This window comes from Helicoverpa armigera, chromosome 1 (genome assembly GCF_030705265.1).
Source record: "Helicoverpa armigera isolate CAAS_96S chromosome 1, ASM3070526v1, whole genome shotgun sequence".
Lineage (NCBI taxonomy): Eukaryota > Metazoa > Arthropoda > Insecta > Lepidoptera > Noctuidae > Helicoverpa > Helicoverpa armigera.
Genome location: NC_087120.1, coordinates 3,417,436 through 3,444,223, shown reverse-complemented (window position 1 = coordinate 3,444,223; position 26,788 = coordinate 3,417,436). Strand labels below are relative to the sequence as shown.

General features: G+C 35.3%; 1 protein-coding gene across 4 annotated transcripts in view; it reads right to left on the bottom strand.

Annotated features, from left to right (window-relative positions):
* Nwk (nervous wreck) overlaps positions 1–26,788 on the bottom strand; it is a 114,484-nt gene that overhangs the window by 31,092 nt on the left and 56,604 nt on the right. For all 4 annotated transcript variants that reach the window (XM_049844797.2, XM_049844761.2, XM_049844842.2 and 1 more), the window contains exon 3: positions 9,924–10,009. In XM_049844797.2, the coding sequence (XP_049700754.2) occupies positions 9,924–10,009 (86 nt within the window). The remainder of the gene's footprint in view (positions 1–9,923; positions 10,010–26,788) is intronic.

Genomic DNA, 26,788 nt, shown 5'->3' with positions numbered 1-26,788 from the left:
CTGATCGTTGTTATATGCCTACTAATATTCCTCTTCATACTGATTTATGAGTTGAAATTAACTATCAGCCGACTAAAAGTTTGCAGCGGGCTACTCTTAATGCTGAAATATTCTCTCTCTCTTTCCAGCTATTTATCCCACATGGTGGTGGGGTCAGCTTTCCTAATTTTTCTTCTCCACTTCGCTCTATCTACGACATCGTTCTCGGACACCTGGCACTCCTTCATATCTTTTGAATGAAATATCTCTTAATGCTGAAATATTATGACGCATAAATTGCAACACATGGAAACTAATAAATTGTTATTAAAATGAACACGCATCTTGAGAAATCTACTTTACGTTACTAAATAAAAAATAACTATAAAACAATACAAAATCATAACAAACAACATCAAAATAGACATACAAATCATATTTTATACTACATACACAAAAATATTTCAACAGCTCTGACAAAATAGGTATTCAATGAAACAAAACAAAACACAGTTTTAATTTTAGAACAGTAATTCGATTGGTAGCTGGGTAATTACATACGAATGCCATGCTTCGGGGAAGTCGAGCGGTCATAGACCCTAGCCATGCGTCATAGATAGGGTTATTTGACCCTACTAGAAGTACATATGAATGTAAGTTCCTATGTTTGTTTGTTACGATTTAAGGGATTGTTGAAACGTAGTACCGATTTGTCAAATACTTTTTTGTTAACATCTGAAGACAGAAAATTATGGTTTGAAGTTTAAGTTTTTTTACAGCTACTTCATTCAGTATTTGCAAGTTCAACCGGGTAATCTTTCTATCATGTATTTGTCATGTTACTAATTACAAAGTTATATTTTTTTAGAAGAAAGTTAGCCACTCTTTAAGTGTCTTATTTGGAAAACATACAAAACCTTTTCAAAAACTTAATGACTGAACGATATACCTAAATTCTAATAAATCAAAACCGTAATTAATACCAACTCATCACACAATCCAATAAATTCACAAACGTATTCGATTAGCTCCAAATCGAATTAACGTCATCGAGTAAGTATCGAGTACATGTAATATTCAATAACATCCCTAATTTTGATTACAGACCCATCTTTAATATTGGTATAAATACCAAAAACCGTTGAACTGGTTAGATTGGGAAGATGTTAGGTACTCAAGAAATTGTTATAGGCATTTTTTTTAAGTAGGTACATAGCTTCTGAATTATATAGGAAGTCAGCTAGAAAAGATGGTCATCCTTCCGCAAACCGACCGCGCTAAGCGTTGCTTAGGATGCGTCCACACTGTGCATGTGGTGCATGTAAGCTGCGCAAGTGCTTCAACATGCGCAAGCGACTTGCACCGTGTAGATGCACCCTTAATCTTATGATCGATCAACTTGTACGGATGTAACTTAGCCACCAGCTCCTTATGTGGTAACTAATTGTCATAGTCATTGCTGTTGAAATTGTCGTAATCAATATTGTGAACACAAATGGTCTGAAGCAGCAATCCAATAAAGCTCATTATAACCAATATAACAGGCTTCATCTTGATGTATATTACAATGCTAATTAATATCATCTATACTGAGTAAGGAAAGATATGGAGATGCCACAAAGAAGATGGGTCAGGCAACTTCTTGTCGGTCATAAAGCAACGTATGGTAGGTGTGATCAGTTACTAGAACTAACAAAGCGTTTGGGATTCTTGTCAATTAAAAAAAAACCGTCAAAGATCGGTCTTGGTGATTTTATTTTGAAAACAATGGGCTTCTAAGGAAAGCGTGTAATGGTGGAGCTAGTAATGTTCCTTGTCCACCGAACAACCACATTTTGGCGTGTTGCTTTCTTAGGAGATTTTGCACTATGACATCTCTAGTCATTTTGTTCTCCATGAATCGATATAACTGAGCTTGTCATAACCGATTACGAACTCGAGTGTCTCGATATTGCATATTTGTCATTAAGTCCTCAAGGGGCTTGGTTTGAGATGAGGCTGCCAAGCGTGAGTTGCGCAAAGTGGAATTCTAAGTACTAAGTAATACTAAGTACTTGCGTTCCGTGGAATCATGTTAAAGTTTGCACTTAGGCGTTTAGTTATAACACCTTAAGTTCTAACGAGTTGTAGTTGTTTGAATTATTATGAGACGTGAGGAGTTTTTATTAAATAATAATATAATTGATACAACTTAGCATCCGCAAGCAGTCTCGTAAGTAAGCGTTCCCGTGTTTCAACAGGACTACTTTGTACGCCCAGATAAAAGTAGCTTATAGAATTTCTCGATGAGAGAAACTTTTGGCACCGAAAGAATTTCCCAAAAACTCTCTCTAGCTTTATAATTAGTACCGATTTTTAAGAAGTTCATCGTGCATAAACTTGCGATACTCCAGCTGCATATTCAGCTCACCGTTGTCTAATATTCATTCCATAATTGGTTTTTTATTTATTTATTTACAAAACACACCAACAACTTATTTACTTATTGGTTAATAATAGTCATCACAATCCCATTCTTGTTTTTCTTTAGTTCGTACAAGGTTTATATGAAGCCCTCCGGTCAGTGGCACCGCTTTCAGACATCGCTCCCAGATCCTCTAAACTTTTCAGTTAGCAAGCCTTTCAGCTAAATGGCTCTTGCTTTTACTTAGTTCTAATTAAAACGTCAGAACTCAACGCAATTATAATTTTTAACGTCTCCTCAAAAAGGAGGAGGTTTGCAATTCGTCGTCATAGTTTTTTAAACTTTTATTTTGACATTGCTAATACGTCGGAATTTCTTCTTTTATAACTTTTACCCTTAATTTTGGGCATACACGGTCGGTTGCATAATTTAAGTAACTATGATGATAAACAAACCATTGCACTCTCATACTTTATTAATGTGTATATTTATTTTTACGCGGCTGGTAATGCCTTAGTTATCATTATAGTTAAATAGTGCAACTCACCAGGAATACAATCACGTAACATAGCTAGTTCCAAATCTAAGGTTGCAATAATCCGAAGGGCTATTCCAAACTCGCATATTACAAGCGTCTAGATCATTTTAGGAAGCGCGTATAGAAAAGGCACTTGTCAAAGTCATATCATAGCTTTGACGTGCTCATAAGATTCTATAAGCATAAGTTCCTATAACATAATATTCATAATTCGAACAACCCACGTGTATATAAGTACATTATTTATTTATAATTTTTGCACAATGTACACTGGCGGACTTAAGGTCTAAGGCAGAGAACGCCTAAGGTTGCGTCTACATATGGAGAATGTGCCGCGAATGCGCAGCTGAGCGCGTGCAATCACGGCAATGGTCTATAGTGGTTTAGTCGCCTTAACGCAAACTCACGCAAGGCTCGAACAAAAATGCACGCGCGTAGTTCGCGGACAGCTCGCGAACGTCCCGCGAGCTGCGCATTCATAGCTCATTTGCCAGATGGACGCACCCTTAGGCATTCTCTACCAGTCTACCTTTTGGTAATAATTTCTTTTTTGGAACGCGAAAAAAAAAACACGTATGATAGATGTGGTGATGACTAAGTAAGTATTGTATAAGCGTATATAAAACCCAAGCTCTGAACTCGCCCTAACCGCTTCTAATCCTGGATAGTGCCTACCTCAAAGCAGACTGTTACGTAGCTTAGACGCGAGAGCTAATAGTGTTGTGATCTAGATATCGACAGGTAAACCTTCTGTCGTAGACTAGAGAGGGCTGGCAAGATCTGTCCTGTGTCGATAACGATGACCTGAGGCGAGCAGAGACAATACACGAGGTATCAATTTGTCTCTAACCTATGTGTAAGCGAAGGCTAAGTGTATTGAAATCTATTTGACGATCCATTTTCACGGAATCTGTCATCAATCAAGAAAATATTTTATTTTGTTTAAATAATTATTAAGAAAGCCAAATTAAACCGTAATAAAATTAAAATCCATAAAAAGGCTTTCCTATTTCAGCTCAATAAGTACCTACTCAAATAAGGTTGACTGAATGCTGATTCATTAAATAATTTACTTTAGTTTACAATTCCGATCATCATAGAACGATAAATTTAAAGAACTTATAGGTTTAAAAATATCCTTCATCTAATCCTCGTAGTTGAACCTATATCTACATATGTCTCATCATTTCCCGAGCCTTTTCCCAACTATGTTGGGGTCGGCTTCCAGTCTAACTGGATGCGGCTGAGTACTAGTGCTTTACAAGGAGCGACTGCCTATCTGACCTCCTCAACCCAGTTGCAGCACCCAATACGCCTCGGTAAGACTTGATTCACCTACGTATGTACTTCAACCTCAAAAATGAAAAACAACTTATACAAAAATAGTTCACGTGTGGGATTCTATTGACGTACTTTAGGCATAAACCTCCTTTGATAATAAGTGAAGGAGAAGTACCAGCCGTGGGTACACGTGGGTTTTCCCGAAGGCGGGGACTTGTTATGATGGGAGACCTTTGCTAAATCAAGAAAATAAAGAATATTTTCTTAGATATTCTATTTTGTAAAATCATAACAAAGTTATTAGTATTTTTCCTAAGAATTCTATTCGTAGGTTAGTAGTGGGCGACGAAGAAACTAAGTCGCCTCGTGGAAAAATGAGACCTGATAATATCTTAGAAACTAGCTTTTTAATAATACACGTTTATTTATATTGTTATGAAAACATTGTTATTTCTAAGAATATTCCCACGTCTAGCTCAATATTGGGTGCTTCACAGATTGTTTTTTTATCCAATTATTTATTTATAAAATCATATTGTGTATTTTTCTGCTAAAGTATTTATTAAACCAATTAATTTCCTTCCAGAACATATCCTAAAATGAACTAACATAAAAACAAAACACTATCAAAGTACAATTTACAGTGAAAATATTTCCATTTTCAAAATATTCCAACTATTATTGGCAGCATTAAACTACACCAGATCAACATTCATTCATCGGAGGCATCCTACCGCGGTGTCCTAAAATTAGGACCAACTATGGACACACCACGGACTGGCCAATGATATCTGAATAATGAAAGCGTGGTCACCTGTAAATGGATATTTGTAGTTCCATTAGACTGGATCCGCATGTTCGATTGCTTTTCAAATCGGGAGATTTGAATTTAGAATAGAAGGTAAAGACTAAAATGTCTCTGGTTTTTTAAAAATAGGTCAGCTTTTGTGGGGAAATGTGTCAAATCCTTTTAGCTACTAATTGGAACTCGAGAGTATTTTTGAAATCCCTCATATCTTATGAAAGTCGGTTAAGTGAGGTAAGATTTAGATTTGACTTTTGACCAATTTTAGCTTCCGATAATAGATTTAAACTACATGAAAAAATAAATGCGCAGAAAATAATGTTAAACAAAAATAGTTAGTACAAGAATGCCTAATGTTGGTTCATTTTATAAGTGCCTACGTTTTTTTTCTCATTACCCATTAACTTATTAGAATCTTCTCCATCTTCTCCAAAGTAATCAAAACTTATTATAAGTCAAAAGTCAGTTCAGAATTTAAAACTTATTTGTCTATGTTAGATAGTTTTGGCATTTTCAAAGGTTACCTAGTTCTGAAAGTATTCGGATTTTTACAATGTTAAAGTTTTGAATTGAGATAAATTGAAATAGAGATATATTGTAAGTTGGTTTTCTAGAATAGAAAATGTATGAGAAAATGCAAATGCATTGTTTCATATAATGATGTAATGCGTCCCTAATGGGAAGATATGTTTCCCTTATCTTAATGCAAACTTTTATTATGTTACTTGAGGATAAAATTTGAATTGAGATATCACAAACTTTACCTGGAAATTCGCAATTCTCTTTACCTGGGTAAAGAAAGATATTCCAAATAGGCACAAAAATGGAAATAAGACCCTGTAGCATTTAACTCTCAGCAAATATAACAATTAGTCTACAACTATCTTAAAAATAACGCTTAAAAACCAAAATCTCTATTTAACATGCGCTAAGATGTTTCATTGTCACATAGCCCATTTAAGACTATTTATTCTGGTAGATAAATCATTTCCCACAACACGCAAATAAAACCACTCCTGATAGCTAACGTGGTTTCTATAGCACGCGGCACGACCAGAACCAATTTTAAAACATATTTTCTTCAAAAATACTCTTCGAAATAAAGTAAATTTCATAACAAACCAGAAATATGCGATGTAAATGCACAAATTCTGGCGTGACATTCACATTTCAAGCCGAATGCTCTGAACGTAAGTTGCAGGCGAGAGGGCGGATATTAAAAATCGTTTCAACACCTCGCTCGTGATTTCCATTATCCTTTTGAAGATGCTTTTCTATAAATAAATATCATGTTTTCAAGGTACGTTTAAAGGAGCAATTTTTATGACAGCCAGACTATGAAGTGAGCGAGTGTTTTGTTATGAACGGGAGTCTGTTCACTATTTTTGTTGTTTACAAGTTACTTTTTGAAGCGTTCTAGAAATGCCAAAAGATTGAAAAAAATAAAAGGTATATCGGTGAATGCAGAATATTATCTTAACGTCCTCCTCAGTCAGTCGTTCTATCTCAGTCAAGGCCGGAGAACATTAAGTAGGTAGGGCGTATTCTTTATACGCCCCATTTTCTTAAAGAACTAGAAAAATATGCAAGTTTCGTTCATAAAAGTGAAACGGAGGAAGTTTAAGAGTGACGTGGCATCTCAGCCCTGAACTGAGATCAGCATTGTCGGTCACGGCCGAGCGCCGACCTCGCACTCATCAAACATCCGGGATTCTTCATGTCATCCCGATGCAAGGTTGCCGTTGTAATATCGAATATTTTTCAACGATTTTTAATACTTTTGAAGGTCAAATATCTTTGTGCTCTCGACGTGGAGGATACATTCAATAATTTTAATTCGAATTCTTGAAATGATTTCAGCTTTCACTAGCTGCTTCTGAAGGTCATGAACATAATAACGCATTTTCCAAACATATTTCATGAATGCAGTTACTTTTTGAGATGAAAAGATGCTACGCCATTTCGTAGCACGTGCTACGAGAATGCTACAAGCATGCTACGACTGGCATTAGTAGCGCCATCTAATAAAAAGGGGCTGAACTAACTACACTCACGTACGTCTTGCATCGCATCATTTATTCATAAAGCTGTCTTGAAGAACCTTGCACACTAACGTAGAATGTCTTAAGACGCAAAATATTACACTAATTATTATTCCAAATTCGCATTTGAATATAGAACCTGATACTGCTTTGAAAGCTTGATCTAGTGTTAGAACAGTCTCTTAGATATTTCTTACAGTAGAAGGGTTATGAAAAGTGGTGAGCAGTCAAGTGTGTATTAACTCTAAGACCTAAGAATGACGTTAGGTTTAGTTCTAATGCAGTTGATTGAAGTGCTGTTTGATAGATGGCACTAGTCTGCACTATTCAAGAACCGAGAAATTCGGTATCGCAAGGGTAAGGATACCATGAGGTGAAAAAGTAAATGCAAAATGATTGTGGATACATGAAGAGTGTGAGGAAGAACGACGAAAAGATGGATGGATTTCTTAAGGTTGACATAAATGAGAAGGGATTGGATGTCAGTAAGACGGTTAACTAAGAGGAATAAGAGTGGAGAATATATTGGGCCGACACACGGCCGACATCAAATAATGAGGGTTTTCTAAAATGGCAATCCACGAGGTGGCAGCACCGAGTCGTCAGGTCTAATAACTGTCAAAGTGCTTATCTTTACTATGAATAGTGAACGATTTTAGTGTTTTTTTTTATTTTATAATTAAAGCACTGCATTATTGTTTTATTATTGCGGTTAAGTAAATAAAAAAAACTAAATCATATTGTGTTAACAAATTTTTCAACAAGCTTTTCCTTAGTACCAGTGACTTTTGCACCCTCTCTCTTAGCTCAATTTTTAGTTCGGAAACCTTATTCTGACCGTAGTCCATAATAAAATCAATAACACTTCCAATATAACAGAATTTCAATAAACAATAAGTTCGGCACCTACAAGTCCATACTATTTGACAGCTGTTTGGACCAGACGCATACGTGGCGCCACCCGGTGGCAGAAAAAATTTCAAAAACCCTCATTGGGTACAAAGCAAAATGAAGCCTACATACTGGTTACATATAAATATTTGAATAAAAAAGAAGATCATGTAAATCTCTGTCTCTCAATAATGTGACACAGAATAAAAATATACCTTTGAAGATACTTATTGAAAAGACAAATGCCTGTAACGTTAGAACTATACTTGTGTTAGTTCATAAATAACAAAATAATCCTATGAATACTAATTGCGTTAGAAATAATATTAATTAAGCAACGCACGATATTCCGACAAACGTGAAGAATTCAAAGCGAATGCCTTTTTAGGGTCAATGACCGATATGTGTAGGTGGCATATTCATATGTGGAAATTGTATAGTCTAGTGCGTGGTGTATTTTGGTTTTAAGGTTGTATCTACACGGTGCAAGTAGCTTGCGCATGTTGAGGTACATGCGCAGGTTACATGCATTTTAAAAACGTGCGGTTCCAGCGACTCGCGCATGTACCAAAGCACAAAACCCACCCGCGTGCTCTTGTCACTTGCGCATGTTAACTTGCTCCAGCTACATGCACCGTGTAGATGCACCCTAACTGAATAGTGTTTTCATTTATTTTGAGCGATTGTCAACTTGCTATTGGAATGATACACCATGATTACAAAGTGTGTTGATGTACACACTTTTCTGATGGGCCAAATTATCAGACTGCTTAGCAGTACAAAGTAACTCGTTTTTTTTGTAGTAGAATTTTAAGGTCAGAGTAAATTTTCAGCAATTTCGTTTACAAAACATTCGCATATTAGCAAAGCGAGGCATTTGAGCAGCAGCTGAATTGACCATAGTTCTATGCGCAAAGCGTATTTGACACCTACATTGAATATTTATGATCAACAAGAAAACAACTACTTTGATAGAATGTTAACAATATTTACCACAAAATCCAATATACTTCCAAGAAATAACTCATATTAAATGGAAATCTATGCAATTTAAAGGACTCGCAAATAATATTCGCCAGCATTCTGAACACACATTACACATACTTAATATACGAGTGAAATGCACGTGCTCAGATTCATTTCAGCTAATATAATTAATCACATCCAAAATTGAACTTTAAGTAGTCAGACCAGAGTTGGTTGTCGGATGACAAATCTTTCCCTTTTTGTTAAGTTGTAAACTTAGCACGAATAAACTAATTTAAAGGAAGGTTGTTAATGCGAGTGAAATTTTGAATTTTATTTGCTCGTTACTCTAATTTGAACTTAATTTAAATGTGCAGATAGAACAAATTAGAGTGTCACATTATAAAACATACGTGCTTTAGGAAAGTTATAGATATAATTGTCTTGTCTAAAAATACATTACAATACTCTTCGTTTACTTGTGCTGAGCAGTCTTTCTTCGTTTTCATTTCTGAGTGCATATGTAGATATGTAATGTGTGTTCAGAATAAAAGAGTAAAACAAACGATTGAAGGCTCATTCAATCCCTATTGATTAAATTATATTAGAGAAAATAAGCAAGGTATGAATAAATACACCTGTTTACATAATAAAATGTAATAAAGACATTAAAATTATTTGAACGAACCCTCATGTTCTAACTCTAGTTTTTCTTTCGTTTGGTCAAAACACAATTTAGAAGTAGCCAGGCAAATTCAGATAAATTAAATGTCTTGTGTACCTACTAGATGTTTTATTTAGACGATTATTCCAGAGGTTTAACTTATAATTAATACCTACATATATTCGAACAGTAAAATGTGTCTTTTTTTCTTCGTAACCTGATAGGTACCTAAATATCTATTCATTCCGATAAATAAGCAGTTTACAACTTTATACATATATCCTTAAATTTAAATGTTTTTTCTTCCTAACCTGACATGATCAGATAAGTTAGAACTTTAGTGAAGGACTCACCATTTCTCTTCGGCGCCATCCACCTTGATGTCAGGGATGTTCGGGATCTTCTTGTTGAGGTATGCTGAAGATATCTTCAACAGCGCCTGAGGACAAAATATACATTTAATTAGTAGGTATATTAAGAAGGTAAGAAGTCGTGGAACAAACCTCTCAAGTAAGAGTTCAATTCCAGGTCCGGCAAGCACCAATGCAACGTTTCTAAGTGTGTATGTGCTTTGTAAGTATATCTTGGACACCAATGACTGTGTTTCGGGTGGCACGTTAAACTGGTTCATAATTTTGAAATTATTTTCCTTTGTCAGGCTCTAGTCTGGGTACTTTTAATTTAAATTGATGCACTAATCTCTGCGTTAAAGCGCGACAGACAGCTTAAATTTGCATTTATAATATTATTAAGACTAGATATAGATAGATCGTGCAGTCAACACTTCACTGGTTTCCTTTGACGCGTCACACGTAGCCAGTGGAGCAAGTCTGGGAGAGCCTTTATCAATGCTGTGTGAAACCACTTTACACGCCAGACAGAAACTCCGTCAATGAACTAATTAACTATTTGTGGTTTGTGTAATCAGCTCATTATGTTCACACTTGTATCAATATATCGATGTCTTGTAGGTATTGAAGACAGGTAGGTATTGCCTACTGGTTTGGGTTTGTTAAAGGTTCCAGTAATTTAATAATTCTTGTCCTTTTTTGAGACTAAAAGAATGCTGACATTTTTAACTGACTTTTCAAGAAAGAGGTTCTCAGACAGGCCGCTTATTTTTTGTGTAATTCGTGGATGTAATCCATCGTTCATGCAGATTTTCAAAACATAATTTTGTATATGTTGTGGGTGAGTATACAAACTTACTATCTCATATACACTAACTCTCATACCCGAAAAAAATCTGATATCCCGAGCGGGAATCAAACCCGTGACACAGTAGGTACATTATTCGAGACGATGAACCACCACGCCATATGCCTGTTGTTTTGAAAACAGTACGACGTGGGTGGAGTACATCCAAAGAGACCTATTATTACTGAAGCAATATTACAAAGACTGATTACAACTCAGTACTCAACAATATCTTTCTCTGTGTATACCATGGAGAACGAAATGATTAGCGGAGATGTCATATCGAAAAATCTCCTAAGAGAGCAAAGCGAAAAAAAGGCGGGTGTTCAGGAGACGAGGAACATTATTCGCTCAATATTTTCGAAATAAAATCACCAATCGATCAAGACTTATCTTTGACAGATTGGTTTTGATTTGACTAGGAGCCCAACTACTCATTAGTTCTAATAACTGATCATGCCTACGGTATGTTAAATGACCTACAAGAAGGCACCTACCTTCCTTATGGTATCTCCGCTATCTTTCCTTCCTCCGTGGTATATACATACATATATGTATATCTCTATATACACAACATACTATTGATCTGTAATCACATACATATTAAATCCGGTCTTCCTTTGTAAGGAAAAGATATTGTATTAGCTCATATCCAATTATTATTTGATTAGTTGGGGAAGTACTTGTAGCTACTTATTAAAGGGTTCTGAGCATGTTATCATATTATTTGTTACTAGCCGTTTTCCCGCGGTTTTACCCGCGTCCCGTGGGAACTACTGCCCATACTGGGATAAAATATAGCCTTTGTTACTCGCAAATAATGTAACTTTCTAATGGTGAAAGAATTTTTTAAATCGGTCCAGTTGTTTTTTAGTATAGAGAGATGATTATCGAACGAAAGCGGGGAAGTAAAACTTGTGTTTGTAAATGTAAATGTTCGTGCTCAATATGTGTAAGTTTAGGAACGCTCAATACTTAGTGGTCATGACGCCGAGTCATACAAAGATACGAACGATTATTCATTACCAGCCTTTTTAATATACCGCTGCTGGGCACAGACAGGCAAAATTGAGCGTTAGTCACCACGCCCAAGACCAATTTTGGACTTTTTACGAAGTATGTCCAGGGTTCTACAACTGTTTCCTTTTACCATTCAGAAGTCGTGAAAAGATTGTTACTTATAGTAAAGCACCTCAAATACTTATCTGTTTTATACATAGGTACTTTTTTATTGTTTGTGTCATTCATACCCACGCTGCGGGCAACGTATAACTTACATACATAGAACTTAACTTCTATATGCAGCGAAAGGAATCCTAACTAAACTTCCAACGCAGAGATTTATAAATAAGTTAAATAATTTCCCAGACTGCACGCAGACCTAAGGTTGTAATTATGAGATAAACTCGCAAGTAGTAATATCGCCTGACTTTAATGAGAATAAACTCTCTTCTTATTACTTAGGTGTGGAGCTATGTTTAATTTAATAGCAGAAATTCTTTTTGTAATAAAAATTAATAGCGAAGTAGGTAATTATAATATTGAATTGAGAAAAAATCATGCAGATGTGTGTATAGTGGTGTAAAATCGCAATTGCGGGTTCGATTCCAGGACAGGCATGTACTAATACTTTCTAAGTTATATCTACTTATACTTTCTAAGTGTACCTTATATACTATTAACATATGACTTCATGGTATATAAAGGTGAGCTTTGAAGCTACAAGTTGACTCGACCCATCTATACTAATATTATAAAGAGGAAAAATTTGTTTGTTTGGTTGTAATGGATAAACAAAAGCTACTGGACCAATTTTAAATATTCTTTTACCATTAAAAAGCTATATTATCTGTGAGTAACATAGGCTACATTTTATCCCGGTGCGGGCAGTAGATCCCACGGGACGCGGGTGAAACCGCAGGAAAACGGCTAGTATTTTCATAAAAGAACCCGAGCCTTAACAAAATAGAAGATGTGTAGATGAGAAGTGTGTTACTCCAATAAATTCTATGACGCGTAAATAAAATGCATGTACCTACCTACAAATAAAAATGATGAACAAAAAATTTGGTAACGGCATAACTAGTGGTCAGCCATATGGTTTCTATTGAAATTCACAACTCGTCGAGTACTATCCAGCCGATCTAAATGCCCGATGATTTTTTAGAAAAACATTTGAAAGCTGGCTATCGTTGCTTGAATTGGCGACCATAGAAATATAAATAAATAGCAGCTATACATTTTTTATTTGTGTAAAAGCTTTCATCCTTTAATTGGTCATCTCAGGTCAATATTTGTGCCTTTTCTTCATGTAGACTGACTCAAGAAATAATTCGTTATTAAAAATATTTCTTATTAAGTAAACCGTCAGTTGCACAAACGTCAATTAAAGTTAAAGTTTCATTAAAAGCTATTTCTGACACTTTTTATCTTGTTGACAAAGCAATAGATTTAAGGAAGCTTTAACTTTAATGGAACTTTGTGCAACTTACAGTATGTCCCTTAAATTTATATAGTCGCAATGAAATGTTTTTTTTTTTATACAGACTTGATTAATTGTCAGTTGATCAGTTAGAATTTATCGTCTGAATTTGTAACCAACACTAAAATATTCAAAAATTATTCAAGCTTACAGCATATAAAATATCATCATCATCATCATCAGCCTATCGCAGTCCACTGCTGGACATAAGCCTCTCCAAGTGCACGCCACTGAGATCGATTTTCGGCATCTTATTTAATATAAAATATATTAAAAGTAAAATGCAACATATAAAATGCGAAGTGAACTTACTATGCATACTCTAACATTGTGAGTCGCTGTTCATTCGAGCTCGGAATCTCCCGTCACACTAACTTACAATATCAAAGAGTTTATAAGGAAACGCACGCTTGTGATTTAATCGCGCGTAACATGTGTGTGACTTAATACGATAAGTTTTTTTTTTCTTTTCATTTTTAAGTTCCGTACTCATCATCTCCCGAGCCTTTTCCCAACTATGTTGGGGTCGGCTTCCCGTCTAACCGGATTCAGCTGAGTACCAGTGTTTTACAAGAAGCGACTGCCTATCTGACCTCCTCAACCCAGTTACCCGGGCAACCCGATACCCCTTGGTTAGACTGGTGTCAGATTTATTGGCTGCTGACTACCCGTAACGACTGCCAAGGATGCTCAATGACAACAGGGACCTACAATATACTTAGACACCAATGACCGATGTTAGAGTTCCGTACTTAAAAAAGTAAAATTTTTGGTTGTATGTACCCTAAAGATATAAATGTCTAAACCGATTTGAAAAATTATTTCACTGTTGGAAAGCTACACTCTTCCCGAGTAATATAGACTTTATTGTATTCGAGTACCGACTGTAGTCTTCACATCTCGCGAGTGAAACCACAGAAAAGCAACTACTAGAGGTAAGATGGTATAATCGAATACCTCATCGATAAATCCCTATTTCCTACTAATTTCACTAAATTACGTAAGTAACTTCGAATGCGCAACTCATTATAACACCCAAAAGCTTCAATTGCAACAGTTGCAGTAAGTACGTGAGTAGCACAAGACTCGATACAACGATAGTTTGGAAACAGCTCGATTTGGTCGGTCCTCACTCAGGAAACTTTGACGTTTCCACCAACAAACACTTAGTGTTAGTTTCAAAGGAGCTTTGAATACTGCTTTGCGAATAACTAGCATCCAATCGCGGCTTCGCCCAAGTGGTGTGTTGATAAAAAGTAGCCCATGTGTTAATCCAGAGTATCACCTATCTACATACCAAATTTTAATCAAATTGATCCAGCCGTTTTTGCTTGAAAGAATAACAAACATACATGCATACTTAACATTCTCACAAACTTTCACATTTACAATATATAATTCACGCCCAAAATTTTAAAAAGTCTTACTATTTCCAATATTTATGTTAAACCTTTTCATTCACATTCAAACAAAATAATATACACAACCTAACCGTTGTTCATATTTATAGAGGTACAAACTATCACCAATTACCAATACCAAATACCAGGGTAGCATACACTAACAGGCGTCAAATATTTAGAAACGCAACGAACGTACCAAAAGCCGCAGGCTCGCATGCACTTCGCAATATCTAGGAATACAAACATGCGATATTTCGCCGACGTTTTCTACGTATTGGAAATTTCAAACACGTGGCAATGGGAGAATGTTCCGGGAACAGGAATATATGCGCTAAGGCAATTAGTGCACACGTGTAGACGTCACGAGTATGCTGTTCTGATTATTATTTACGCCAGTAATTCTGTAATTGCTCTGTATCTCGGGGAATAGTTTTGCTACGATATTTTCTTTTGTTTTATCTTATAGATATAGCAATATTTTGTTCGATAAAGGATTGGAGAAATAGAGTATTTTCTATATAAAATCATTTTCTAGTTTATGGAATTATAAGTCAGTAACAAATCTGTAATGTCATGAAAAATATTCGTAGCATGTAAGAATCTTGTCTATGTATTTTGAGCACTGTAACACTAATGTCCTTTGGTTTTTCATTCTCAAGAAGCAACGTTATAAATGATAATTTTAAGTTAAGCTTGGGTCAGCGAAAATATTAGTCAGCATACTTATAAAAATTGTATCACTGAGCAGAGACATCTTATTTCCTCAATCCTCTTACATCCACAAATCCTTATGTACTAAGTATAGTGTCAGGCTTTCGAGTGAGGCTGGCGTGTCAAAAGGCATTTAATCCGATCCGACTCCGACGGATTCTTGCGGTCACAAGCAAGAATTATAATAAAATTTTTCTTGTGTTGCAGTTAACAGGTTTGGTCCTAGGTATATAATACCTTCTACTATTTTGAAACCATAGAAAAAGAGATTTTATTTTAATTCTGCCTTAGCGGGCCTGCTTGAAGAGATTTCTTAAGAAATAAGCAGTAAGACTTAATTCTTCCATTTTTTTGTTATTAATTACATTATACACTATTTTATGCACAGCCATACCTAAGCAGGTTTCATATGTGCATAAAGATAGTTTAGTAATATTAAAAAAAAGTTATATTTTAAACACAAAACAAGTTCTCAAAGTTGTGTAATGAACTGAAAAGTACTAGGCTATCATGAGCGCCGAGGCGGTGTCTCGCAGCGCGTGCTCGCCGGGAGGCTAAAGGAAAACATTTTATATAAAATCGCTCTAAACATTTCAAGCAACTATGACAGGTGAGTTTAGCTCAAGTCTACTGTGCTTCAAGTAGTTTTATAAAATTGTTTTCTGTTCGTTTTTCATGGCTTTTAAATTCTTTTAATACAATTTTTTTAAATACCTCTAGAAATTTGTCTATTTACCAACTTTCCCACAGGTTATTTAAAAAAAAACTCGTACTCTGCAATGCAAATTATGCACCAAGGACCATAAGTGAAGCCACATAGAACTTTGTATAACGCAATCACGCCAAGTGACACTCAACTGAACAAAGTTGCAATACATGTCACTCGAATATTACGTAGATCCAATTCGCGATGCTACGACAGAAACTTGCTACGGCTACGGCGTAGCTCGTAGGCGTGCTACGGGACAACTTGAAATTGGAACTCTGTTAGAACGTTTGTAGCTGTCAACTTTTGATTTGCATAACATTTTGTTCGTAATTGCGATCAGAAAATTATTTAAACAAGTTAAACATCCGAATTTATGTTCCTTTTTGGGTAACCCACATAATAATTTTGTCGAATGATTGAACTTTAAAATAGGTATTTTTTTAAATTGAAAAATGTGGTATTACCTCAAACTAAGGTGTCGCGCTAGAATATTTCAATATATATATTTAAATCATACTTTGACCTTCCCCTTCAGTTCTAACACTCTACGAACTACTCTTTTAAATAATTAATTATTTGTTAAAATTTTTTTTGAAAAATAATTAATTCTTTTTTTAATCCATACTATCTCAAAAAATATTGTTTCAGATAAAAAACCTAGTAGACTTGAAACGTTAGCTTCAGTTGAGGTGAACTAGCGTGAAACAATAGCAGTCTAAGAGGTCTGCAGGGAGTCTATGACAATGAACAATGTGTGGCTGCTCAGAAACAAATGCCTTACAAAAGAAACATTCCGTATTATTAGGCGCGATTTACTAAATAATTGTGGCATTGGTTAACAGTATGGTCAATCCATATGTATGTTACAGCCATAGTGATTAAATAAATATTATACATAATCACTGGTCATTACGTATAATACCCAAATTGACTAGACAATGTGATAAATTAATTACTTTATCTGGATATTATTCATATTAGCTGATCAAAGTTAGCCAAAGTAATAAGTCTGCATATTATATATATTATCTAGATATTATTTATAATATCTTCTCAATTTGGATAAAGTGATAATTGACACAGAATTAATCACATTAAGTAGCAATTTTATATATACATAAAAAACATATAACATATATAAAAAATATGAACATATATAAAAAAAGAAAGTCGTATTAGATACGCATGTTATAACCCAAGAATGGCCAAACCGTTTAAGCTGAAAATTAGAGGGGAGATAGCTTAGACCCGGGAAAAGAACATAGGATAGTTTTTATCACCATCCGGTTACGGGTAACAGTTATATCGGGACGCGGTTGAAAGCGCGGCTAGAAGCTAGTTATCAATAAATAGACAGTTAAAGTGAAAAGTGAATATAAAAGTCAAATTTTTTGATGATTCACTTCTACCATGTTTTCGCTCATGAAGGTTGCAGTTTTGCGAACATTTCAAAAATTATCAAATTGTTACAGTTTGCTAGACAGCTAGACCAGAAAGGAAAATATATTCTAGTCTGCCTTACGGCGGTGGAACCTCCCCTTAATCAGAATAGGTGATACTTTTCCACTTTCATTGATCATTATTGATCATCATCATCATCATCAGCCTATAGCAGTCCACTGCTGGACATAGGCCTCTCCAAGTGCACGCCACTGAGATCATTATTGATATAATATCTTTATTCGGCTCGTATCGTGCCGTAAATAAAATCAGAAATCAACAATCCTTTATGAGCATACATGGTGATTCTAATTTCTTCTTTAATACTAGGGTCATAAAAGAGCTAATTATTTTCCTAATATTTTAATTATTGTAACATTTTTCTTCGTTGATGTTAAACAACTTTTTTTAAAGCTAGTTTTTTTGTTAAGTTAAGGCTATTTATAAAGCAGAGCATAGTTAAGGAATTCCGTGTCTATGGCGTAATGAATGCACCGTACATACTCATAGCCAGAGATGTGGGAACTTCCAGCATTGTTCCTTCATTCTTGGCCAGACTGCGCTGCGCTTTTCAATGTGAAAATATTCTGTATGGGAAGGGAAACTTTTGAATATTTGCTCAATTTTATTTCTAATTTTTGTTAGCAATAAAAAAGGAATATAACTTTATGAGTAGCTAAGTTTTGAGGGGTCTTTTGTTTAACCAATCATTTGGTATCGTATTCTTACTGCATTGATTTGTATGTCTTTTATAACAATAAAATGCAATTTATTTTTATCTTACAAACTTGAAGTTCGACTTAAAAATAAGTCTTAAGACTAGGTATAAAAAAACATAATTAGCTTAAAATAAATCGAGTACAATAATCGTGTTTTAATTAACATATAAACACACTACACTCGAACAATAACCAACTACTACCTTGACGTGAATGATCACCAATATTTGTCTGTATCGGAATATTTTACACAAAACATATTAATAATAATGTTTGTTCTCATAATATTTCCCAAATATGAAGTGTTCGTTTGACGTTTGATTGCGCACTTCAAATGTATTCGTGAATTTTATCGAAATTTCACCGAACAATTGTTACCACGATATTTCATCAAAGAGAATATTCATTAATTAAATTACTTGTTTTCCAGCGAATGTCACTAATAAATCATATCATGGACATCGGTTGGTTTATTGCGTATCATAGCTTTATTTTAATAATGTGCTTCCAGGGTCAATTTTCGTTTGTTTTTCTGCTAGATTCTCGTACATTTTCAATTCTGATGAACCGAGTTGACAGATTAATATCAGCTGATAGAAGAGTGTGGAAGAAGCAAACATGCTGCGCTGACCACAAATAAAATTGTGATTAGGGCAGTAGGATGACGAAAAAAAGCTTGAGGCTAAGTCTGTCTGTAAGTGGTTTTACTGGAAGCGGACCCCAACATAGTTGGGAAAAGGCTAGGCAGATGATGATGGCTGAAGGATGACGATGATTTTAAATTCTGACTTTTTATTACATGTTGGCTCCTACTAAAACATGCTAATTTCTGAAAATCTCGAGTACGAAACGCTGGCTTTTCCATTAATATTTTTTTGTTCTTCATTTAATACAATTACTCATGATTGAACGTGAATGAAAATGTCTACCTCCAACGCTACAGTTTTAGCTGGTCTATTTAAGCTCAATTAAAGCATCAATTGATCAAAGCCGCACGGGCTTTGTGTATAAATTTCTGCTATTCAAGTCCCGATTATGAGGTATTTGCATCGGAACTGAAACGGCAGTAATATATGCAGTCATCATTGTGGTATGCTGTGACCGCGGGCTAATTACGAAAGCGCTCGACATCGCGAGCGCCATTTTTGGCGATCGATTTGACAGTTGCATCATTTGACTGTCAAATTGATAGCGAAAATAGGAATAGAAGCGATGAGGAGTGCTACCGTAATTTGAGGATTTCAGTTAGGATTTAATCATAGTTTTGTGATAGTAGCTATGTACCAACCTGCTGAGTGATTTGTGTGGTTTATAACGTGCTACCGGAAAGGTATGTTTTTTTTCTGGGTATTTATAACCTTGTAAAAAATAATTTGAGTAGTATTTTTGAAGGTTCATGTATACTTAATTTGACTATAATGACCATAAAATTGCTATCCATTTTTGAAACAAAATGAACGGATATTTTAAAAGTGTCGAACATTATTCGACCAAAAGTCCGATTCGGTTACGTTATTTGTTGAACAATCAAAGATCTCGATAAACAGAAACGTCAGTTCAGTTTAAAGTTAAAAGTTCACGAATCAACACGTAATAATGTGTCAACATCCCATTTCCGAACAAACTCGATACCGATGTATCGATACATATATCGATAAGTGTTGCAGAATCGAGTAGCTCAAGGCTATGTGATACATATGTATGTATGGATTGACCGATCAAAAATTAAGCAACGCTTGGCGCGATCTCTCTCTTGGATCTCGTAAATCTTGGACAGTCGTTATACCTATAGGTACGGATAGTCAGAAGCCATAAAATCTGACTCTCAAGGTGCATTTTGGAAGTGAACTGTGGACTGCAACTGCAAACCTTACGAGCTGTAGTTGCACTATTGATTTTTGTGTATATACCTATTTACAAGAACACGTTTTGGATTGAATTGGCAGCAGTACATGCAGTCACTGACAGATATTGCCGATTTCATGAATGCGCTGCAGTCAGCTGCTCACTTCCAAAAAGTACCTTAAGTTTTACTCAGACTTGTAAAAGTCTTGAGGAAATCAAAAAGGTGGTTAACAAAACACATCCGAAGTGAAAAGATTAGGGAAAAGGCTAAAAGAAGAAACTATCGATACATAAATCGATAAACATTACAAGCTGTATCGAGTGATCGCACATCTAATTACAATCGAGCCGAGACTGTCTCGATGCGATTGCTCTGTAATTGCAGGGAGAGTAAACATACACTGCACGTGCAAGGTGTAAGTACTTGAACGTTCTGAAATTAGTTTGTTCAGCAAAGGATTTTATATACGTTTTAATTTCTAAGAATGTGATTTTTATACCTCTATGTTTGTGCGTATGTTGGCAGTTGTTTTTAATGCATATTTGTTTTGTATATGTATATTACTAGCTTTTGCCCGCAACTTCGTTCGCGTGGAATAGTGACTACCAGCAGATTTTTGATTTGACCAATAGATGGCGCTATATGTCCGGAATAATTTTATTTTTATTTTTTTTTTGTAATAAAAACTATCCTATGTCCTTTCTCAAGTTTCAAACTATGTCTGTACCAAATTCCACACAAATTGGTTCAGTAGTTTAGGCGTGAAGAAAAGACAGACAGACAGACAGAAAGACAGACAGACAGACAGACAGACAGAGTTACTTTCGCATTTATAATATTAGTTTGGATATTTATTCGGTGCGTTTATAGGGGTGACCTGGTTGTGTATTTTAAAGTAAACTATTTCATCAATTTGCAATTTAAATAAAATTAACATAATAAAACCTTTGCCTGCGCAAAAACTCTGTCTATAAAAAAAAAATTGTAAGTCTCAATTTTTCAGCAACTCACTGTTAATAATATTCGGAATAAGTATTTATTATACATATGCAGCAAATATTAAAAAAAAACACTACGAGTGATATTCCAAACTTCCTTAATTCCAAGTTTCAGTCACAGAACGTGGAAAATGTTCGTCAAAAAGGATAGCGACGGCGCCGTGAAAACTTTGTAAACAGAACTAAACGAACCACGTTTAAAAACTATGATTTTTTTCACGAACTCGTTAAAACATACAAACAAACTCAGTACGTTTCTGTTAGAAGTTAGGCATTTCACGCCCTACCAATTTTTGTAAATCAATAAACAGTTTTTTGATAATATTACTCGTGAACTGAATTTCGGGTTAATTTGTGATACGGTTTTCATGTTTTTTGAAGATACGGGTAATTGAGTAGTGACTGACCACCTCAACCAAGTTACCGGGGCAAAACGATGCCCTTAGTAAGACTAATTGTCAGATCTTCTCGCTTCTAACTACCCGTAACGACTTCCAAAGGTGTTCAAATGACAGCTGAGAACCATTAGTTCATAGTGCCTTCCGAAACACAGAAGAAATCGTCTTGTGACGGACACCTATCCAAAGAGAGACTGCGTCAAGCGTTGCTTAACCTTATAGATCGATCTAACACTTTGACTAAACCACGGTCACTTCTAAGGTAATATACATATAACTGTCTCCCAAAAATAATTATGTTAACAATCTGATGAAAAAAAAAACAAAATCACCTAAATAATTAACGCCAACGACATGTTAATACTAAGTGAATACCATTAATTACCCTAAGTGGTAGTGCTATATTGTATCTAGTTATCGGTCCAATAATTTGACATATCTCCGACCTCGTCACAATAGATAATTAAACGATTAGACTATCCATTCAGTGCCATTGTAACCTCTTAGTTGGTGCAACATGTACATACATATACACAGTGTGAATCATACAGAGTGTGAATACCGAGTTTGCAAGTTAATGTTCTCAATACCTTGTTTAACATGCAACTTAATTACGAAGCATTTACTTTTAGAACTGTTCAATTAATAAAGCTGTTTTCAGCTTTTGGAAAATAATGAAAGGCAAAAGAAGTGTGAAGATGAAAATGAATGAATGAAAATATTCAAATTGTGTATACACACGACGAACAATCGGTCGACCAAAAGAATGCCATTTACAGATACCCTAAATGTAGGCAAACTGATATTTTAAAGCAACATTTCAACATTCACTCTCAAAATACTGCACATTTCAAAGACCGAAAATTATTCCCTAAAATAGCAACGCGATTAATTAGTGCATGAAGCATGGAGGCCAGGAATTCCGAGGTAACCAGCTCAGCAGTCGTAATAATGACGAGCTCAGCACTGCTTCATTGTACCTCCAACATTTCACTTGAAATTCCACCGAATAACTACAGCTACTAAGGGCGCATCTACACGGTGCAAGTAGTTTGCGCATGCTGAGGCACATACGCAGGTTACATGCTTTTAAAATACGTGTGGGTCCAGCGACTCGCGCATGTACCAAAGCAAAATACCCACCCTTGCACAGGTGCTCTTGCCACTTGCGCATGTTAACTTGCTCCAGCTACATGCACCGTGTAGACGCACCCTAACATTTAGAATGAATACTGCGTATTTTGAATTACTGAAAATGTATCGGGAATGGATTTCAAAAAGGATTCGTCGGAAATTCTGTTGTTCGCTGAATACACGTTTCTATTCTGAGTTAGAAATGCATTAATTGAAGTATTAGAATTGTGTTTTGCTTTCAGGTGAAGTAAATCCAAGTAGATATTTTATTAATTAGTCGAAACACAAAGAGCTTTGTTTGTTGTCTTTAATATCTCATGTCGTATATGTTTGTGCGAACAAAAATAAAGGTATGTTCAGTTAAGTTTAAATAGTTATTTAGAGCAGCAATGCTTGCAGGCTAATTAATTGTAAGTATGCCTACAAAAGGCACATGTTTAATACAATCAACTAAACCAACCAAAAAGACTCGTACAAAAACAAAATCAAATTAAACCAAAGGTCAGCATAGAACCCTGAAATAACAGTAACAGGTAACACAGTTCTTCCCGTTTATTTTCTAACTTTCGCAAAGCAAATTAGGTTGCTGTCAACTACCACCGTCACCAGCATTAAAGCAAGGAGTTTTAATTCAATATTCTCCACTTTTTCCATGGAGAATTTCATGGGGAAGGTGGCTACCGCGAATTTACGCCGTGCAGTAAATGCATTAGCTTCATGGAGCCCGCGCCAATGATTTTCACGGAATAAACGTCCCCCAAATGATTCAATAAACGCCCACAGGATTTACGCACGTGCGCTCTTAGCAGGATTTAATCACGGTAAATATGCCAATATTTTTTACAGCAAAACCTTTAGCGATCAGATTTTAACTAGCATCTACCTACGCGCATTAAGGAAAACTGTCGAGAAGAAAAAGAAGTTGCTAAAATAGTTCAACCATTTATAAGGTTGGTTGAAAAATTTGATAAATTAGGCAGCCCACACACAACTACCACGCACCAAGCAGTTTGTTGCACAATGTTTTTACACATGCAAGTTTCAGTTTTCTTAAAAAAAAACCGTTAGCCCGTGCCATAGTCGGAGTGTCACCTGCCTAATTCTATTATTCAAATTCAGAAGAGGATTCAACAATTAGACATCGAACAAATCACTTTCCCAACCTTTGACATAAAACAGAGACAATACTTCTAGAATCTAGAACATTCTACTATATTAAGAGTATGTCCGAAACTATAATATAAAATTCTTGTAGTCAACAAGAAGTATTGACATTGCAGCGCTCGCGGTATAAAGGATCCGTCAGTAATAAGTCTATTGTACCAGAATATAACAATGTGATGCATCATTAAGTATTAACTTACATACGAGATCAGAAACTTGAACGTACTTATAATTTAGAATATGATTGTAAGAGTGAAATAGACGTTTGTAAAATGTTTAGCCTAGTGGTTTCAGTATATGTAGGTTTAGAATAAACTTTTAAATAATAAACCTTTTAATAATTCTTTAAAATATTAGACATAAATTACATCGACTTAACAAGCTGATTTCTTTGATAATACGGACTAAAAAGGCTTACGACTGCATTATAAGCACCATTTTTTTCACCCACAACCTCAAGCGCGTCCCGACGGAACTACTTCTCGTACCAAAATAAAAAGTAACTTGTGATAAAAACTATTCTACGGGCCAGTTTCATCAAAATCCAATAATATACTTCCATTGCATTTTATTACTTTAACCCAACATGAGAAACAGATATAATCCCCTAACATTGAAGCATTCCTTTTATTCGTCACAAAATATAATAACAGACAGAATAACGTAATATCGCATAGAAGTGTCTCGTCCGCGGCCTGTTTCTGAACGAATCCCTGAAATTCCAGCTAAGCTTTCCTTCGTAATATACTTTGTAATGTCGGTACCTTTCAAACGGAAATGCATTCGTGTTATATTTGCTACGAATAAACTTGCGATTTTAACTCAAATTGTATTTTGAAGTGACAGTGTTTTCTAGCTTCAACTTTGTTGCTGTTTCAATACAATTATATTGTAGTTTTTAGTAGTTTGTTTTAGGTAATAATTTGTTTGTGGAACAATTTTCTGGGTGTATCTTTTTTTGTTCACATAGTATCATAATCATCAGCCTTTTATTGTTGATCTGAAGATATCAGGCCTCTTTCCATAGAGGTTTGAGCGTATATTACCACGCTTGCCTGGATTGGCGACTTCAGACTTAAAAGTCCAGGCTTCTTCTAAATGTTTTCCTTCACCTTTTATGTGTTAATTGTATCCAAGATACAGCAGTGAAAGAGCAGTTCGCTCAGGACGCGGGTGCAACCGTGGGCGACAGAAAAAAACATCTATGCTTATAAAAATTAGGGTTGTTTATAAATAAAAAGCTCTATTTTAACTGCAGACTTATTACCATAACAAGCTGTATTTATCAGAAATAACCGAATTAAAACCCACGTAGCTACCCACTCTTATATATAACAATCAAGTCAATCAAGACTCTAGTTAATACAGGTAAAATTAGAAACATAATACACATATCGTCTAGACAGCGACGCGTACATAATATATTGTAGACTAAAATAACTTTATATACTTGACTGACGCTAAAATTGTTGACGTTAATATGTAACGATGCGTGGGCTCATATTTATTGGACAAGGTGAATATTGTGCGTTGAAAATAACGTGGATATGCTGAGATTTATATTATTTTGTTTCATTACATGCCTCTTTTGAAAGGTTAAGCTTAAGAGAAACGGACATCTTTTTAATCAAATTAAAAATTATGAGGTTTTTAATTAGATTTTCTTATGCTCTTAACTCATTTTACAAGTAACTGAGAATCCAGAACCCCATGTTCTATAGCTTACTTCGATCTAAATCAATATCTGATATCCAGGTGCCAATATCCAAACCTTCATTATAGTTCACAACGCATCGCTGGACAGAATAATATGGATTATCCGATATGACATTAGGGTGCGTCTACACGGTGCAAGTAGCTTGCGTATGTTAAGGCACATGCGCAGGTCACATGCATTTTAAAAACGTTCGGTATCAGCTACTCGCTCATGTACCAAAGCAGAATACCCACCCGCGTGCTCTTGTCACTTGCGCATGTTAACTTGCTCCAGCTACATGCACCGTGTAGATGCACCCTTAGATGGCTAAGGTGTACTGTATAGCTGGGTATAGGTATCTTATATCAATTAACAAGGATGATCAGTTGAGATGCGTGACAGCCAGATTAGATAGACGAACTAATTATAATTATGTACCTGCAAGGTCAGCGTGACCACTACTATTAATGAGCACTTAGTGCATTACACTCAAGCGTATCTATACTAATCTTGAGTACCTAATATTATTAAGTAGCTGATTTCCCGTATTCGAAGTTACTTAGGTACATAATTTAGTGAAATAAGTAAGCTAGGAAATAGGAATTATTAATTTATTGATCAGGAATTAGATTATATCATGTTACTACTGTTCCTTTATACTTTTTATACTTTTTTGTACTTATAAGTACATAATAAACAATAAATGTTAGTCATTAATCACCAGATATTAAAATACCGTAGAAATGAACCTGGTTGAAACTTTCACTTGATGTGAATGTGGGCGTTTCGATTGCTTGGTTCGTAGGCGTTATAATCAAGTAAAACAAGCATACAGTTGAGAGTGGAAATTCGATAAAAATTGTAGGTACGTACTTAAATCATCGTATGTATTTCAGAAAACTGTTAAGCTAATTAGTTCCTAATGATAAGATTATTGAAGCTACTTCCCTAAAATAACGTACGCTTAGGTCAAAAACATCTAGCATCAAACAAGAACTTACGGCCAAGTATTTATACAAGTATGTTAAGATCTGACCGATTTTTAGTGCAGTTGCTGTCAGTCAGTACAAAAAATTCTGTCATCCCTTGAAGACCGACTGAGCTTTCAACTGCACGTAGGCAAGCCTCGGTGGCACTACACAAAAACACCGCATAAAAATAAGTGTAAAAACCGATAATTCTGCATCCTTTCACCGGCGATAGAACCGATTGGATGCCATCACATTTTATCGGAGAAAAACATAAAATAGGTTTTAAAACTAAATCTTCAATCCCGGTCTATTTTCACTGTTCAACTTGTAAATAAGTTTATTGAAGTAAA